Source organism: Anoplopoma fimbria, chromosome 8, assembly GCF_027596085.1.
Source record: "Anoplopoma fimbria isolate UVic2021 breed Golden Eagle Sablefish chromosome 8, Afim_UVic_2022, whole genome shotgun sequence".
NCBI lineage: Eukaryota > Metazoa > Chordata > Actinopteri > Perciformes > Anoplopomatidae > Anoplopoma > Anoplopoma fimbria.
The window spans coordinates 11,685,060-11,702,883 of NC_072456.1; the positions used below are offsets into that span (position 1 = coordinate 11,685,060).

General features: G+C 37.1%; 1 protein-coding gene and 1 long non-coding RNA gene across 2 annotated transcripts in view; both read right to left on the reverse strand.

The window, feature by feature from the left end:
• The window catches only part of jak1 (Janus kinase 1), a 31,336-nt gene extending 19,147 nt beyond the window's left edge, over positions 1 to 12,189 (reverse strand). Inside the window, 7 exon segments of the mRNA XM_054602151.1 lie at positions 68 to 183; positions 1,000 to 1,268; positions 1,516 to 1,679; positions 2,358 to 2,511; positions 5,005 to 5,128; positions 5,676 to 5,887; positions 11,904 to 12,189. Coding sequence (XP_054458126.1) covers positions 68 to 183; positions 1,000 to 1,268; positions 1,516 to 1,679; positions 2,358 to 2,511; positions 5,005 to 5,128; positions 5,676 to 5,880 — 1,032 coding nt within the window. The 5' untranslated portion in view covers positions 5,881 to 5,887; positions 11,904 to 12,189.
• Positions 12,190 to 16,869: 4,680 nt separating this feature from the next.
• Positions 16,870 to 17,821, reverse strand: LOC129094626 (uncharacterized). The gene is made up of 2 exons (XR_008531366.1): positions 17,737 to 17,821; positions 16,870 to 17,131 (listed from the first exon to the last, which is right to left on the reverse strand). It is a non-coding gene; the product is annotated as an uncharacterized LOC129094626 (long non-coding RNA).
• Between the last annotated feature and the right edge of the window lie 3 nt (positions 17,822 to 17,824).

Below are 17,824 nucleotides of genomic sequence, written 5' to 3' on the forward strand. Positions count from 1 at the left end.
AGTGAAACTAGGGGTCATCACATAATTTCTTTAACACAATGTCTCGTTCACACACAGTTTTACTCACTGTAGCAAGCTTCTTCCTCCAGGAAATGCCAGTGGTGCCAGTTACCAAGACTTGCATGTCACGACATGTCATCATGTTCAGACTTTGGCTCTGGTCTTGGCTCTGGTTACAGTAGCCTAGAAAACAAGCAAACAAACATAGCAGCAGTTACAAATGCAGTCAAAATATTTAAATGCAGCAGCTTTGGGACACAAAGACTGTAGACAAGTTTATCATTGGAAAAAGAATCATACATTAGTTAATTTGTTTCTCAATACTGTTCTTGGAAAATCTTGCAGTGATTATGCAGAGACAAGTAAGCCAGGGAAATTTGTTATTTGCTTCTGTATGTTTACGCTGATCTTAAGCAGGTTGCTCAAACCATCAGTGCTGCATCTGGGCTTGAAAACGTCACACATTGGTTAGAATCATCCAGGGTGTGGCCTACTTTGTCATAAGTGGGTTAATGTGACATGAAAACATCTTGTTCCTTTCACTTTTGGTTTTCACCATTTGCACAAACCACCCACAATGTTTAAGGTGTCTTTTCATGTGAACAAGGTTCAAACTTTTTTGTTTTTTCAGAAACAACAAACTAGCCAGTCACATAACCACTATAATTCAATAAAGCTGATTCAACTATTGCAAAAAAGGGCGATAAAACAGACAGTTTTGTAGTAGAGTAGCCACTATATATTTTTTCATCATGCTTAACAATTTAATAATAACAATCATCAATTCAGCAATCTCACTCTCTCTTAACACAGTTTTCATCTACTGTTATAACATCAACTCCCACAAGGATTATCTTGGTAAAAAGAATTATCTTTCTTCATCATCAATAATCTCCTGTAATTCTAGTACATCTCAAACAAAAACAACAGTGAGCTGTTGCACGCCACAAATCTGGCACATTGCCTGAGAACCTAATCATAATCTTCCTGAATTCTCACCATAGTAACCTCCATTGCAGAGATCTCCTTCCTGCGTTACACTGAGGGAGATGGGCTCAAACAGCTCGCTGCCCATGCCGCTGGTCAGGCCCTCCAGAGTGGCCAGGTACTTGATCTTCAGGTCGTACGCCGTGATTTTGCTGTCCTTCATTGTGCGGCGGTTGAATTCATTGAGGAATTTCTTAAAGACGTTGTTGATGCGGATGCGTGTCAGGAAGTTTCGCTGCTTAATGTTGTGGTTCAGTGACTCTGGGATGAAACGTTTGTAGCTGGTAGGATTAAGATAGAAAGATAGATGGCAATTTATGAAGAATTCATCTTGGTATTGACTTCGTATGCTTTGTGCAAGTGTTTTGAAGGTAAGAAAAATAATGTACATTTCATATAAATTTGAAGAATGGCATTGGAAGGATGCGGCCACTATCGTTCTTAAATGTGGGTGTTATTTTAAGATCTTAATCAAAAGTCTGCTGAAGTAGCACCATGCCCATTTACTTAGGAAATCAAATGTTTTACCAGATTTCATGGGAAGCAGTTGGAAGAGTCGTATCCATGTTTGTGGTATAGTGAGCGATAGCAAGCACAGCCATGCCCAAACACTCATTTTCTATCTCGTGTTGCTCTGTCTCTGAGTGGGACACCCTCAGTGGAACCACGCCTGTCTGAAAGTCATGCTGGCCCTGCGTAACAAACATATATATTAATATATTTACTATATACTTTTTCAACATAGAGACACATCAAATGCATATAGACATCAACACTTAAAAAGAACCCCATTGGAAATAGGGGATATAATGTGTGATTTGGCTCTTTAAGTGGAACAAAAATCTTGTCAAGATAATGTAGAATGATAATGATAATGACAAAATGAAGGAGACTGACTCATTTATAGGAAATTCAAAGGGATGTCTTATATTTTGGACAACTGACATTTCAATAAAGTTGTATTTTAAGTTTGGAAACATTAACTCCTTCTGAGTATCAACCTCTTCCTTTCTTTTTATAATTTAATTGATTGAAAGAATTGTATTTACAGTGGTTCCAAATTAAACTGAAGGGGTGTGCAGTCTATTGCTGTTCTTAAAGCTGCACTTCCTGATATTGTTGCATTTTCTCACAGTTGTTGATGTTTTGAAACTCAACTGTGAACTGTGTTTACGTTTGTGCTTTTAACCAGAATGCACTTTGAAAAGAAGAAATAACAAATGCAAATCTTTAAAAATGGTTCTGGCGGAGTTCAGTCTTTTAAAGTGTTCAACCCAAAGATATATTTCACATTGGAAACAATTAGAAAGCAATGCCTTAAACACTCAAATGACAATATAGGTAATTAATAAAAAATAAAAAAATGTCACCTGGGCAAACAGGTAGTTAAGAGAGGCAGCATCCAGTAGGGGAGTTCCTTCTGGTGTTTTCTGTGGGCTAAGTCCTCCTCTGAGTTTACTGATGCAGTGTCTCCAAACTGGAGACTCTCCTTCAGTGGTGCCATGCCAGTTTCTGAAATAAAACCTGATGGGGAGAGAAAGAAAACCAGTTAACGAAAAAAAATACATGGTATGCAAGCAAGAAAGTATGCATGGCACAATGTCATTACAAGATACAAGGAACTCACTACTACTAGGTGAGTTTGCATTGATGGTATTTTGGCCTTTGGTGATGGAAATGCCTGCCAGCAGTGAAATTTCAAAATAAAAAGGATGAACTTTATACATGAACTTTGTCTGTGTGCACAGAGCAACAATTCAACATGATTACTGTATGTATGACTGTATTATATGTAGTGTTTAAAGTGTAAAAATGTCCATGACTAACATTTGCCCATTTTCCTCCTTTTGTCATATCCACTCTCACGTAATATATGTATGGTTTTTTTCGTTGTAGTTTAAGCCTTTTTTTTGTTTTTCTCTGCTAGCTCGTGCTTTTCAGTGGAAATATATCATCTCTGTCTTTTCTGAGTCATGGACGTCTGTCTATACCCTTAGAAGACCAACGGCAGACATAGGGCAGTGCACAGGGTATATCAGCATGCTCATTATTGCTGTGCCTAAGAACAGCCTCACAGACCTGTCTATACCGGCGGCACTTCCCTGTGTGTGTGTTTGTGTTGAACATTTGTTAATGCTCAGGATTGTGTGTATATCCAGACTTGAACACAATACCCTGCTTTGTTTGACAGACTGCACTGCAGAGGGAAAAGCAATCTGCAACAAAGAACATGTACACATAGCTCACTCCACAGTAAGGCTATATGCACACTAGCTTTTCTCTACACTAGCTACTGTCAAAGCAGAGCACAGAGAAAGAGGAAGTGTCATTGACGCCACAGTCATATTTCTCCCCCACCCCCTTGCATGAAATGCTACACAACTTGTCGAATTGAAACTCTGAGGAGGGACTTGACTCTCTTGAAGTTACTTGTAATTACTGTCATAATATTTTTTTCCTCAAAACCAGGGTATAATGAGCAAGTTTAGTCTCTTATCATTGGGCCAAGTATTGAGTCCGACTCTATCCTTGACAACACTTGTCAAGGCTCCAAGAATTCAGTAGCACTGCCTTCTATTCCTTTTCTATTTACATTAGTCTATGGCCAACGGTTTAAAACAGCCCTATCTAAAGAGCTGCATACCTTAAGCTTTTGCTGAATTCCAAACATTGTTTGAGATATTTTGGGCTGTTATCTCTTCTCTTCTACTTAATAAGCCAAAGTGAGAAGCAAAATCTAACAAACCTGTGGGTACTTGAAGAATGTGTCTCAACTTGCTAAGTTATAATCGTTATAATCGCTTTCCCAGAGCTTAAGTAGGGCTGATTTATGATACACATCCACGACTTATTTTATTTTATGTTATTCTGAAATTCTACATAGTTAAGTGAAATGCCTTCCAGATTCCTCTGATAGCACCGGCAAGCGTACAGCCGTCACATCATGTGATATACAACCTTTAAAAATGACAGCTAAGTAATAATGATAATCATTATCTATGTAGCACCTTTCCTTTACAAAGTTACAAGGTGCAGTTATGATTTTGTTTTACTCATTTCACATTCAAAACTATCCTGACAATCATTTTTGATTGTATTTTTTTATTTATTTTGCTCTATAAGAAAAACACAGGACTTGTGGAGTGGTGATGGTTGTGAGGGTATGTGCTGGAGGGAGAAGTTAGTCACTGGAATCTTACAAAAAACAAATATTGAGATTTTTAGGTATTATTTTACATGGTAAAATCATATAAAAAGGTAAATTGACAAAGTAACCAGCTACATACAAATGAAGGAGACCTATAGATAAATGGATAGCTTAAATTGTTAACAATATTTTGAAGGTGTTAAGGTGTAATTAATTCTGCTTTTAACACATTTAAATATCTTCTGAAATGGCTGATTTTTTTTCTAGCCTTAACACATACAGCACTCACTGTTTTCTATTAATGTTCCACCAATTGTTGTGGCACATGTCATGATGGCATCAGGATAAACAAAGTAGCCTTGGCATCCAACTTGCGATGTCTTTCAGCTCAGTGGGATATGGCATATGTAATACCTCTATATTGCATTCACATTCAGTCCCCTCAGTCTCCTCCAATTTGGACACGGCCCTTAATACGTCCAAAGGGCCTGCAGGAAGTATCCTGATCCAAATTGGATCCTTTCAACATTTACGGACAGCACTTCAAGCAAACACATTTCAACCACTAGAATCTCAGAATTCATACTTTGGTCATTACCTCAGAGCTCCTGGGACCAAAGATGAGGGTTGGAATATAGATCAATTAGTAAATAAAAAGTTTTACTTTCAGTCCCAGCTCCCTCATCACTAACAGTGGTACCTACTTGTCAAACTCGCATACCATGTTATACTTGAACTCTGTCACTTAGGGCAGTAACTTGTACCCACTGTGATGGGAGGACTCTAGATTCTTCTGATAGAATATCATGAGCTCTGACTTGTAGGTCTTGGCTCTCACCCCGTAATATCTAACTCGAATGTAGTCTTACCTCATGCGGTAGTGCAACTTGACACTGGTTTCATCCGTGATCTTGAACTCATAGTTTGGAGGGTACCACATGCTAGTTGTCTCATCATACAGGGCAAATAGGTTATGGCACAAGGGAGAGATTGCTGAGAGGAGGAAAAGAACAAAGATTAAATTTCACACCATTGATTGGATTGGGAGGAAGGCTGATTTGCAAGCCTCTCTCTGTGAACTTCAGTGTTATCTGTGTTTTTCAAAACATTCTTCCATATACAAATCCATGTAAAAACTGTAACATTATGTTATCACTATGCCATCCCGGCAGGAATTACAAAATACCCAGGGTTTAATTATCAGATATTCAGTATCACTTAATACCAAACAAATATGTTGTAATCAGGTTAATTTGCCAGGTTGACTTTTTTTGGCGAATGAATTACAAAAACTACGATGATAGGGAAGTGGAGAGTGGTCCGTAACCATAACTGTGCAAAATCATAATTAAAGAAGCACTGTATTATTTACATTATATTATCAAATGTTTTATTAACATGATAGGAATACTTCATTTTTAAAATATCATGGTTATTGTCAATATCTGTATGGTGCCACACTCTTGATTGGGCTGTATAAATAAAATTGACTTGACTTCACCACCAGTAACAATAACTAACCATCTGGTCAGTAACTCACAGCATTTCTTGGCAGCATCCACGCAGAGCTGCAAAGCGGTGTAGCAGCCCTTGAAGTACTCTAGCTGGTTCATCTCCGGTGAGTAAAAGTGGATCTCCAGGCCCCGAGTGGAAATAGGAGAAGAGGAGAGTTGGGCCCTCTTACCCGACCTCCTCATCTTCCCACAAAGTTGCCTGCTCAACTCCATCACCCACAGAGTTGGCATTCAGACACTGGATAAGTGAAGTAAGGGAGAGAGAAATTGGGGAGTCAGTTGGATTGGCTTTCATAATGTGTACACCAAAGTAAGCTTTGTCTTTAATTCAATACAAGTAGTTGCTACTAAGAAGCACCAACATCATTATCAACTTACATCTTCAATGACTTTAAACTTATTAAACCAAGTTCACGACCATGAGCGTCCCTACCTTATATAATTATCTTCTCTCTGAGGGAATGGCTGATCACTGTGTAGTGAACATACCAATCAAGGGTGTAAAGGTGAATGTGAATGTATAACTTATTGATTGTAATCTCAGCAAACAGCAGCAGAGGGTTCAGTGACTCATATCAATACAGTGCAGAGCCCCAAAACATAAAAAGGCACAGAACACAGGGATGATGTCTCACTCAAGTGTAAGAGAAATTACGTCAGCCTCTAAACTGAGCTGATGACATCAAAGATCGCTGTTGCGCTGGGGCTGTAAGCAGTCTGAGCTTCACTACAGGATGAGTCAGGATGAGTCAAACAGCATAAGCTGTGAGTGCATGTACAGCAGCACATCTAGGAAAGTCACATACATAAGAGTAAAAACAAAAATAAAAACAGGAGGAAAGGGGACAAAGAGAAAGAGACGTGGAAAGACAACACAGTGACTAACAGACAGAGAGTTGAGTGTTTGTTCGTCGGTTCTATCACTGTTATATATTGCTTGTCATAACTCTTGCTACCTTCATATTAAGCTGACAAATAAATATATTAAATAAATTCCATTAAATGACTCTCCTTTTACTGAGAATTAGTCTACTCTGCTTAACTCATCCTGTTCTGATCTGGTATACCAGCCAGTGCTCAAACAGTCGACCAGTCATCCTTTCTTTTTTTTCTCATTTATTACAGCTGAATTTCTTCAGAAGAGATTTTCAATGAGTCATCTGTGTGCCTCTTAGAGTGAGTTAATCAGTCCTTCCGTCAATTACCTTCAGTGTTTCTCTTAGTACCTAAATTCATCATTGTACTTATGAACACTTATCCATTAATATCTCTTAAAATTTGTTGTGTTGTACAGTACCAGTCAAAAGTTTGGACACACCTTCTCATTCAATGGTTTTTCTTTATTTTTATTTTTTTCTACATTGAAGATTAATATCGAAGACATCCAAACTATGAAGGAACACATATGGAATTATGTGGTAAACAAACAAATGCTCAACAACTTTCTTGAACTATTGTTTCTGCGAAACAGAAATGGACCCTGTACCAGCTTATAATGCAAAGTCTCGACAGTTGAGTAGATGATTCAGATGTGGGTAAAATAAAGTCCATACAAAGACTGAATATTGCCTTTATACGCATCTCAGCGTTTTCCCCAAAAAATATTAGTGGTTTCAGGGCTGCAATGATTACTTTCATTGTCAATCTGAAAATTATTTTTCTAGATTAATTAGTTAATTGTTTAGTCTATAATATGTAAAGAACTCACAAATGTACCTCACAAAATTGGAATCATAGAATTTCTCACCTAATTTATCTAGAAATTATTTTAAATTGATGTTCTATCGATAAATTAACTGATTAATAATCTACTCATTTCAACTCATTACTTTATATTTTAAAAAACAGAATCAAACTAAAATCTTCAGTTGAGGAATGTTTTAAGATTTTGGTAGCTAGGGTGAACTGGATTAATACATATAACTGATGATGTTTGTGCTTTTATACATATATACATTAAATTAATAGATATAATGTATCAACTTGGATGGTCAAAAAAGGAAAAAAAGTTAGTGCTTCACCAAAAAACAAAAACTCTTCTGCATCATTTGCATCAATTGAGAGTTTCCCCTGCCAATTTAGGTCTGAGGTAAGTAGCCCATCTGAAAAGTTGAGATAAAAAAAAAACTAACCAAAAGCATCATGAAGACAAAGTGCTACTGAGAAACAAAAAAGTGAAACTGAAATAACAATTGCCTTTCCCCCCCCATGAGAACCTTACTTTACTGATTTAGAACTCCCTGTAGATATTTTCACAACAAATCATTCCAGCAAAAACAATTGTATATGACTTTGACTGTGTCAATGGGAAACCCTGCCTGACAACTTATCAAAGGAAGGCAATGTTTTTTTGGTTGGATGCATGAAATGAGGTCTGTGTTTAATACAAGCTTTAGAGATTCTTACTCTTTGTTCTACAATATAAAGTAGATAACCCCCCCCAATAGTCCGCCTTCACAGCCTTGATCTGTTCAGACCAAGGTGTTATTTCTTTTTTAGCCTAACATTAGCTTATTTTTTTTTAATTTATTTTTTTACTCGTGCCGATGAAGTGTAGTTAATTTGTGAAGATTATCTTCACCGAAACGAGTAACGATCATAAGCTTCAGTTTGCCTCAGGGCTTATATTCTATTGCAAATTCGATGGAAAAATCCCATGGGCTTTTTTGTTGAGGAATCCAGCGCGATCCCTACAACACAATATAGGACACAGAGCTTTGCAATTACAATCACCTTGTCCAAAAGAATACCTTGCCAATTATTGTTGATTTTGAATTTAATTGAAGCACTGGATAAACAAGAGCACAGGGCAGTTGCAATGACAGCTGCTTGTAGGTAATATCTACAGTTTTTTGAAAATGTTGTCGAAAATTTGCCAATTCTTAAAATAAATCCTTTAAGCTTTATTCAACCAATTATGCTAAAACTGCTCTTGCCCCTGCTCTGCTGACCGTTATGCAACAAACAGCCAGATTTTGGTATGAACAAAAAAGGCAATAGCCAATCATGGCTGACAAAATGCTAAAATTGGAGAGAGTATCCTGGACAAAACATTCTGGAGACCTCCCACTACCCAACCCTCATGTCTGAGATGATGATTACAATAAGGAGTTTAGTTTACACACTGAATGAATAGTAGTTAACCAACATTTAGTTACATTGCATGATGGACTTAAGGTAAGGCGTTTATGTTTGTTTACTTTCAGAAACAAGAAGAATGCTTGGAGAAGACTTGCACTTGTCATTGTTGGATTCTTTGTACGACACTTACCATTTTTTTGTTATTTTAAGGACAACCAGTCTTTTGATTTTATACACCTTTTTAAATCAGCGTCTTTATATCTGTAATGGGATTACATTGATGTGCTTCAATAATGTAATAGTATTCTAAAATGGGCCAGTCTGCATAATGAGTACTTCAGATTTTAAAACTTTATTTATACTTTGATACTGATACTTTTGTACTTTTCCTTAAGTAAAATGTTGAATGTATGACTTCTGAATGAATTTAAATGAAAATACCCATACCTTCTGCATTATGGAGCCCATAGAGAACGTGTACTAGCTTTTTCTTTCACCCCGGCTCCCAGCCCTTGGTCCAGCTCTGTTTTAGGGCTAATTCACATGAACTGAGCAAGGAAAATTACTCTGGATCTGGCTACCAGTGAATTTTACAACTTTAAGGACCAAATGATTTAAATAAGGTCCATTCATGTGTTTGTACTGGGAAGTTGACCTAAAGAAAAAATTGCAGCTGAGTTACAGCATTTTAATGAAACAGGGAGACTGTGTCCGCATGCTTAAACAGTCCACCAATAATGTTAACTGTAGTATGCGAGGCTGCATGTAAACGGGAATATTAGTGTTATAGTGTTGTCTTTTTCAAATGAATGGGCAAAAAATTTAATATTTTGAGCATGTAAACCTAGTTGTGTGCATGCTGTACAAAGACATTCCCCTAAATGTCATTTAATAAGTGCACTATCCCACCAGGGGGTTTTTTGTACCCGTTTTTGATGATTCAGCACCCTATAAACTGTGTACATTTATTATCCCACAGCCATTCAAAAACTGAAATAATTGAGGTTTTTCATCAATTTGGCTAAATTGTAACTTTTTGGAGCAAAAAGATTAAACTAACAAAAGAATGAAAATGTGTGTTTGTTACAATTTTCATTACATTTCATCAAAATGTGCTCTCTTTTTGAAAGCCTTGAAACAGTGAAAATTGTGGGCAGACAATGGTGCTGGTAAAGCAATAATGTCAGAGAGGCCACTTGGTAATCCCAAGAAAAGGTCAAGTAAGTGATAAATCTGATGCTCTTTGATGTTAAATATCAAGTTTCATTGGAAATTTGAAGAGGTGGGCCTATCTATTTTCTTTAACTGAAATAAACCTTGAAGCTTTAAAACGGAGGTCAAACTACTACAAATGCTCAATTTTGATCACTATCCTATATCAAAATACATTAGAAATGTCAGATTTTTTAACTATAAAATCTCATTATCATTCAGTTTGAAGGTCAATTCCTTTGACTAATTTCAAAGTGGCCACAGCCTATATTTGAGTGAAAAAATTACCTTTCACAAGCACGTATATTGATCTCAAAGTTCATTGGGTATAAAAAATGCTCAAACCTTCTTTCATTGTTTAAGATTAAAAAAATTGTGAGTGGTGGTAAAGCCACAAACTCTGTGTTTGAGTGTGTGTCTGTGTACGTTTGTGTGTGCGCGTGTTGGGCCCAGGAAGAAGCAACTTCAGGTTTTTAATATCAATTCATCTATGACATCTATGAATCTTTTTTTAATTAATCAATTTGTTGTCTGGTTCAAAAAATGTCAAGAATATGTAGAAAATTCCTATCACAAATTCAAGGAAAGATCTTCAAATTGATCCCAATAATATAACTGAATATCAAAGACAAGAAAGAAAACCAGGAAATATTCACATTTGAGATGATGGAACCAGTCAGTCAATCTTTGCCAGGTTTGCCTTGAAATTCAAATCCCATATCAGAAAGATTTTCCCTAGATTTTCGGCCTATGGAATAAAATTAATCAACACAAATTACAGGAGTGGCACAGAAAGGTGACACCTTTGATTATCCTCTTCCCGTTCTGTTAATGGGTTATATATATATATATATATATATTATATATATTATCAGTTAAGAAAAAAAAAACCTAGGCCTAAGCATTTTAGGGAAATCCATTTTTGCAGCTTTGGAGCAGGGTCCCTGATGTCAAGATATTAACAACTAACAATAGGTTTCACTTTTGTTGCACACAAGGAAAGAATACAGACGGCTGGCTATTTCCTTAAGATACCACTTTAGAGTAGTTTGGTTTAAAGCGGACCTTATCAAATATACTTCAATCCAATAATATAATAGCCCTGATATAATCCTACAGATTATGCAATATTTCATCATAGCATTGACTGTCATAAACATGTTAATTTCTCTAAAATGTAAGTTTGTAAATTTCCTGAATAAGTGATGAGCTATAATATGCCATATAACTGGACATCTATCATTTGTGATACAGTTTCTTTTAATCTTTTTAAATTTTAACCAGATTTGCCAAATTTTGAATCTATTTTTTTTTTTTTTGTCTTGTGAAAGTGTCAAACTTTAGTAATAGTAGTAGGCCCTAGTTTGAAATGGCGTTGTTGTATTGGATTGTATTGCATCATATCATAGGCTATTCCTTATATATTTAGTTCTAACTCTGTTCACGTGATTAATGAGATTACTGTACACTGTACACTGTCACTGTACACTGTAACTGTACACTGTACACTGTACTGTACACTGTACACTATACACTGTACACTGTACACTGTACACTGTAACTGTACACTGTACACTGTACACTGTACACTGTACACTGTACACTGTCCATCGTCTAACTCATGTGCCCGGTCTGTCGCGCCGCTCTGCCAGGCGGACAGACGTCGGCTGCCATCATTACCGAGAGCCCTTTAGCCAGTTCCCGTAGTACACTCGGATGGTCAAAGCAAACAACGCTGGGTTTCCCCCCACACACACACACACACACCACACACACACACACACACACACACACACACACACACACACACACACACACACACACACACACACACACACACACACACACACACTTGACAACACGGCTGACAAAGCGGCCGTGTTGAGCGGACCAGAAGGCCGACATTTCTCCAGATGGGGACATTAAAAAAAAAAAGAAGAAAAAAAAAAAAAGCGACTGACATGAACTCACCTCGCGAGTTTAGCCACACAGCTGGCAAGTTACTTCCGTTTCGTTCAGCGCATTAGACGCCTCAACCAAGTTGTGGCTCCTCTTTAGACTTATTTTACGTTGTCGTTCGTCGGCTACTTTATTCCCAAACGTCCCAAGACAAATATCCAGTATCCACAGGGTGAGAAATATGAGGTTAATTCCACGGAATTTGTTGAATCGGTAGCTTAAGCGGACACGCAGTCCTCCTCCGTTCTCGCTTACCCTTCCTGACAACTAACAACCCCTTTCCCGAAAACAACGTAATGGCTCTCTGTAGATTTCGGCAGCTGATTGGCTGTTTAATCCGTCACTCAAGTTGAGAATTAACCCTTTGCTGGACTAGACAGTGTGTGTGCTTTTTTTTTTTTTACTCAAGGCGTGGTGGCTCACGTCCCTTTAAAAGACACAAAGGTGGTCCCATAAAATTAATCATAAAAAATAAACCTTTGATTAGTTGTTTTTTTGTCAAATGCTGTATCGAAGGTCAAGAATTAACCCACAATTTTTAATCCAACATGGTTAAGAATTATTTAAAGCACCCAGGGACATTTTTTTTAAAAAAATCTGAACAGCTATTGAACATCTATATGACATTATATGCCCCGGTGGAATGTAGTACATTACTGACATTTTAAGTTAATGGTAAATGGACATATATTTATATATATTGCAAATTTCACCGCTGCAGGACTAATAAAGGATTATCTGATATTATTATCTTAATTTATAGCAAGTGGTCTTCAGACCAAGGCTGCCATGCAAGGTTCATACAGCAGGGAAGCTGCCATTTAAGGTGTCACCTGCTCTAATTCTCTCACACACATACACAAACACAGACACACAGAGAAACACACAAAGACAAACACAGACACAAAACAAACACTCAAAGACACACACAGATGGAGCAGGCTCTGGGATCAGTATCTTCCCAAAGGAGATACAGATGGAGCAGGGGATCGAACCACGGGCCGTTAATGGATGATCCGCTCTCCTGAACCCCAGCCACCCCCATGTACAAACTAAGTACAAACTTGAGGTACTTGTACTTGAGTTTTTCTATTGTATGCAACGTTATCCTTTTAACTCCACTACATTTGTCTGGCAGCTTTACTCACTGGTAACTTTTCAGATTATTTTATACCCTCCCTTTCCAGTGAAAGCCACCTACCTCCAAATTTGCTGATACACTGAAAGATTAATTGGATCTTTATGGGTTGAGAAATTCTCCTTCTTCTTTCTTCTTCTGAACACTGTAGCATGGAGGTTTATCATTCATCTTTGCCATTCTGTATTATTTTTTGAGCTATGTGTTACCAATCTCTAACAACATATAGTCATAGCCTTTGTTTGCAATAACACTGCATGGGACCCATCTCTTTCACATTTGCATAACTGCCCTTTTGGATGTGGTTATTATACTGGAAACAGTGTGAGATCACTCCAGTGGTGTATATGCCAATATCCTAAATGTGTTACAAGTATACCACATTTTGTGTCTTGCATCATTAAATTTTGTGGCATGTCATGTAACATAGCAGTTTCTGCTTTTAAAGGGACATTTTAACAAAGAGGAAATAAAGAACCCTTGGACAAGTAAGTCAAGGAAGTGTGTAAATATTTGACTGATCCTCTCCTTAAAACTAAACAGCAGGCTCTCTGTGTGACGACAAATAATGGAGTTCCCCCTGACTGCATACTAAAGATCAAACACAGAGACAAAATGTATATTGACAGATTCTTTTTTTGTCATAATCAGTTCTAGAACAAATGCCTCTGTGAATGTGGAGAGAAAACTAAATTTAGTTACCTAAGTTTACGGTAACACTTTAACACACTTTAACTCCCCTTATTTAGTATTAAAAAGCAGTAGACAAACATTTGATGAACGGTTTAGAACACACCATGATATATATTTTATGCAGCTATAATTTTATGGGTTTATTAATATACAGTATTTGTCAGCAATTATAACTTCTACAATTTAGACATTTTCACTGTTTTACTAGTGTCATTCATTATCTGTGTATACAACAGCCTCTACCTATGCGTTTGCAGCATTTGTAAGTCCTATTGGGCAATTGCTCCAGCAGGTTGAGGGATCTGTGTGGAGAAAAGAGAAAACTACTTTCTTCCTGCAATAATACGAGGATGTTAAGGTTTCTTTAAGACAGAAAACTGGGCGGTTCATTTTAAGATAGGGGCTTCCCATGCCACATCCCAATAAACATGTATTGCCTTGCTTTACAGGAAGTATGACAAAAATTCCCAATAGTTCACTGCCGACAGTGTACAGTAGTTGGGTATATTATCAGGAAATTTAGAGGGTTTGAATGCCCGATGACATTTAGAAAATAGTTATTTCAGGAAATATAGACCTCACTTACTTGCCATGTTTTATTATAAAAAATATCCTTTACCACAAAGTATCTACACGGTGAGTCAGAAAAACACGTGAATCAAGACGAGTTTTGCAGATTGAGGTTAGAGTGAGACAAAAACAAAATATGTATCATGACTGGGGATTTCCACAGTAGCTACAGTATGTACCCTTTCAGTTAAACAATCTAAGGACAGGTGCATTGACCTGTGGTTTATCAGACATGACTCAAACAGTGCATGTATTATTCAAAACAGGGTTCCGAAAATACATTTCATTTCAGCACGTTCACACCAGACGTCACAGTACAAGTGTGTTTTTAACTCCGATATATTAATATCACATATTGAACATTACCTATAAGGTTGTCTAAAGCAACAATGACAATTAATACAAAAATGGAGACTGTAGCTGTAATTGATTTGAATAATACATGAGTGTCTCAGATCATGTTCAACTGTTCTGCTTGATTTGGAAAAAATCTTAGTCACATAATAATGGAACAACAAATTAGAGCTTCTTTTTTGCTATCAAAACTGGATTCAGACAAGTATGTACACACTATCTAACATGAATTGTGACAAAAGAGCACTTCATTTATTTTCACAACTTTGTCATCATCATTATGCATTATTAAGGTTTCAGGAACAGTGGGGGCTTGTTATTTAGACCCCAAAGCACATTATGCATAGATCTTTAGCTCCCTCTATGGACAAATATGTGGAACAACCATTAAGGACTGCCTTCCGTTTCAGCCTGCAGACCAGTGTTCCCATTGAGGAACAGTTCAGGTCAGTCCTAATAGTTTAATCAGAAAAAAACTTGAAGAACACACTTTCATGTTGAACTTTATATTCATAAGGTGTTAGGACTTCTGTTGCAAAGCAAGTTTTATCAGCATAAGAGTCACGGGCTTGATAATAAAGAGGACATACTAAATGCAGGAAATTAGCGCAGACAGTTTACTTTGTAAAGTTAGCATGATGTACATTTGTTTTAATGCTAAATGAACTTTGCTGGCAATGCTATTAGGATGGCTGTTAGAAAGGGTTCAATGTTATCTGAAAACTGATCAGATGGAGACTTCAGTCACTCAATAGTTTTGTTGCTGTAACCTTCTGAATTTAAGATCCCCTGAAGTTTTTAAAAGTAAAGATGAATAAGAGACCACACGTTTGAATAAAATAAATTTCACTTTATTTCTTATAGTGAAGCAGAAGTTATATAAATTGTAACGATAATGCAAATTTACAGGTTTGAGTTTAATGTTTCTGATACTTATATAAACAATAGAGCTTAATAGATTTTAACTGAGCATGCCACAATCTACTGACAGATTCAATGAGGCAAAACCATTTTGTAAATAAAAACATATGGACTTTAGGATATCCCTTTAAACAAAACAATTATTCATCGTGTAAACATACTCACACTTGTCCACCTTCTCTTTCGTCCTCTTTTTTGTTAGGCGAACGTGCTTTGATTCACTTCACTTGTGTCAAGTTGGCAGCCATCCTTCAGTTATCACAGTACTGTACCTTTGATGAGGACAGCATCAGCACTGTGATAACTGAACCAGGGCAGCCTGACAAATCTAGCAGGTTGGGGCTTGGCTCCATTCATCATGCATTTTTGCAGCATATTTGTTGGTATCACACACAAAACATATGCAATTTGAGTCTCCAGGATTTATTTTGTTTCAATATAAATAATTTTCAAGTAAAATACAGTAGCTAACAATGACAGAGTAATCAAAAGACTAACATACACATGTAACCAAACAATCGTTCATTGAATACATAGTTGTTGTTTTTTTAAATATCCCTCCCATCAATGATCATTAGAACAATGTATTTTTAAAAAACATTTTGGGGAAATCTAATAAGACCATTAGAAAATAACTTAACCATGTCAAAGTTATTTTTTATAAAACATAAATCATTTTTCATAGTTTGATTAGGGTAACAGAAATAAACTAGTCCTTACACAGGCTCATAGAATCCTGATTTCCCAGGTTTCCTTTATACTAATTTATACAGTTTGAGTCAGAAAAGTTGTCAGAAAAGATTATGTGAAATTGGCTCAGCAGTGAGTCTAGGATGTTCAAGGAAAAATCTCACATGTGCACATAAACTAGCACTATGCTGTTGTATAGCATTACTGTCTTTAGGCCTTGAGTATGACTTTTGCTATTTGCAAAACCGTTTATTCTGTACTGTAAAATGTCAGACTCTGTAGTCCATTAGCCGACATGTTGAAACGTCATCCTATGACTGTAGAGCGGACAGTTAATAATGAACAACCATCCACGTGCAATTTGAACACTGTGACCTACTGGGTGTAAATATAAGGTTAAAACAACACTGTGCAGTTCTTGGAAATTGGAGGAGGACGCTTGCTGTATAGTGTTGTGTATCCCATCACCTTTAGTTAGTTGGCTATCTCTTTCTATATGAAAGTGTTTGGTATTTCATTATTTTCCATTAGTTTCCATTTCCGCTGGTGCACAGAGGGCTCGTTAATGTTTCATGTCATAAAACAACTATGGGTGCATAGACTTGTTTTTTTTTTTTTTTTTTCCAAACCGCTTTCCTGCTAGGACTTGGTAGAGACAAGCTGCTGTATATTATTCATACCAACCACAAGGCCGAGTGACGTCAGACTTGTTTTGATTCTCCTCGCTGGCCCCGCCCCCCTCGGTGCGACCAGCCTCTGGAGCAGTCCGGTGGCGTCTCTGGCCGACGTCGCGGCTCCTCCTCCTCCACAGTCCGCCCTCCGCACTTCATGAAAACAACCCCATTAGCCCCGCTGCTCAGGGCACTGGACAAAAAAAAAAAAAAAAACCTAAATGTCAAAAAAGCAGAGCCACATGTGCAAAAAAAAACAAACAAACAAACATGGCAGCAGATACACACATAGTCATGGCTGAATCACGGTCCGTTGTCATCAAAGACTGTAACGAGACACCCTGTGAAGAAAACGCGTCCATATTACATAAACCCTTGATGTAAATAACTGGGGTATGCCTTATAACCTCCTAACCGTGAAGGTAAAAGGCACTAAATGTCTCCGATACTGCTAGAGAATAAGCAAAACATCAATAACTGAGACAAACGCTTGTTGCTGTATTCTACACGTAAACAAAAGTTGGCCAAATCTAAACAACGCCGTTATTGATGCCATTATATAATAATACTCATACCTGCTTTAATTGGGCTAAATATGCTCCTTAAAAAGCGACTAGTCGAAATATAAGTGCAATGTTCTATGATTATTGTGCAGCCAAACGTTAACGCCCAGCATTGCATACACACCCCTTTTTCTGGGCAAAAACAAACACCATGCTGTAAGATTAAAATATAACCATCTATTCTTAATTACACTCAGTCCGGGTGAAATGTATTGCACATATTTCGCTCACTTACCTGCAATCTTCCCGTTTAATTCCCCGTGTTTACATGAATATGTTTAATGACGCAGCAAGACCACACAGAGCAACATGATTGTCGCCAT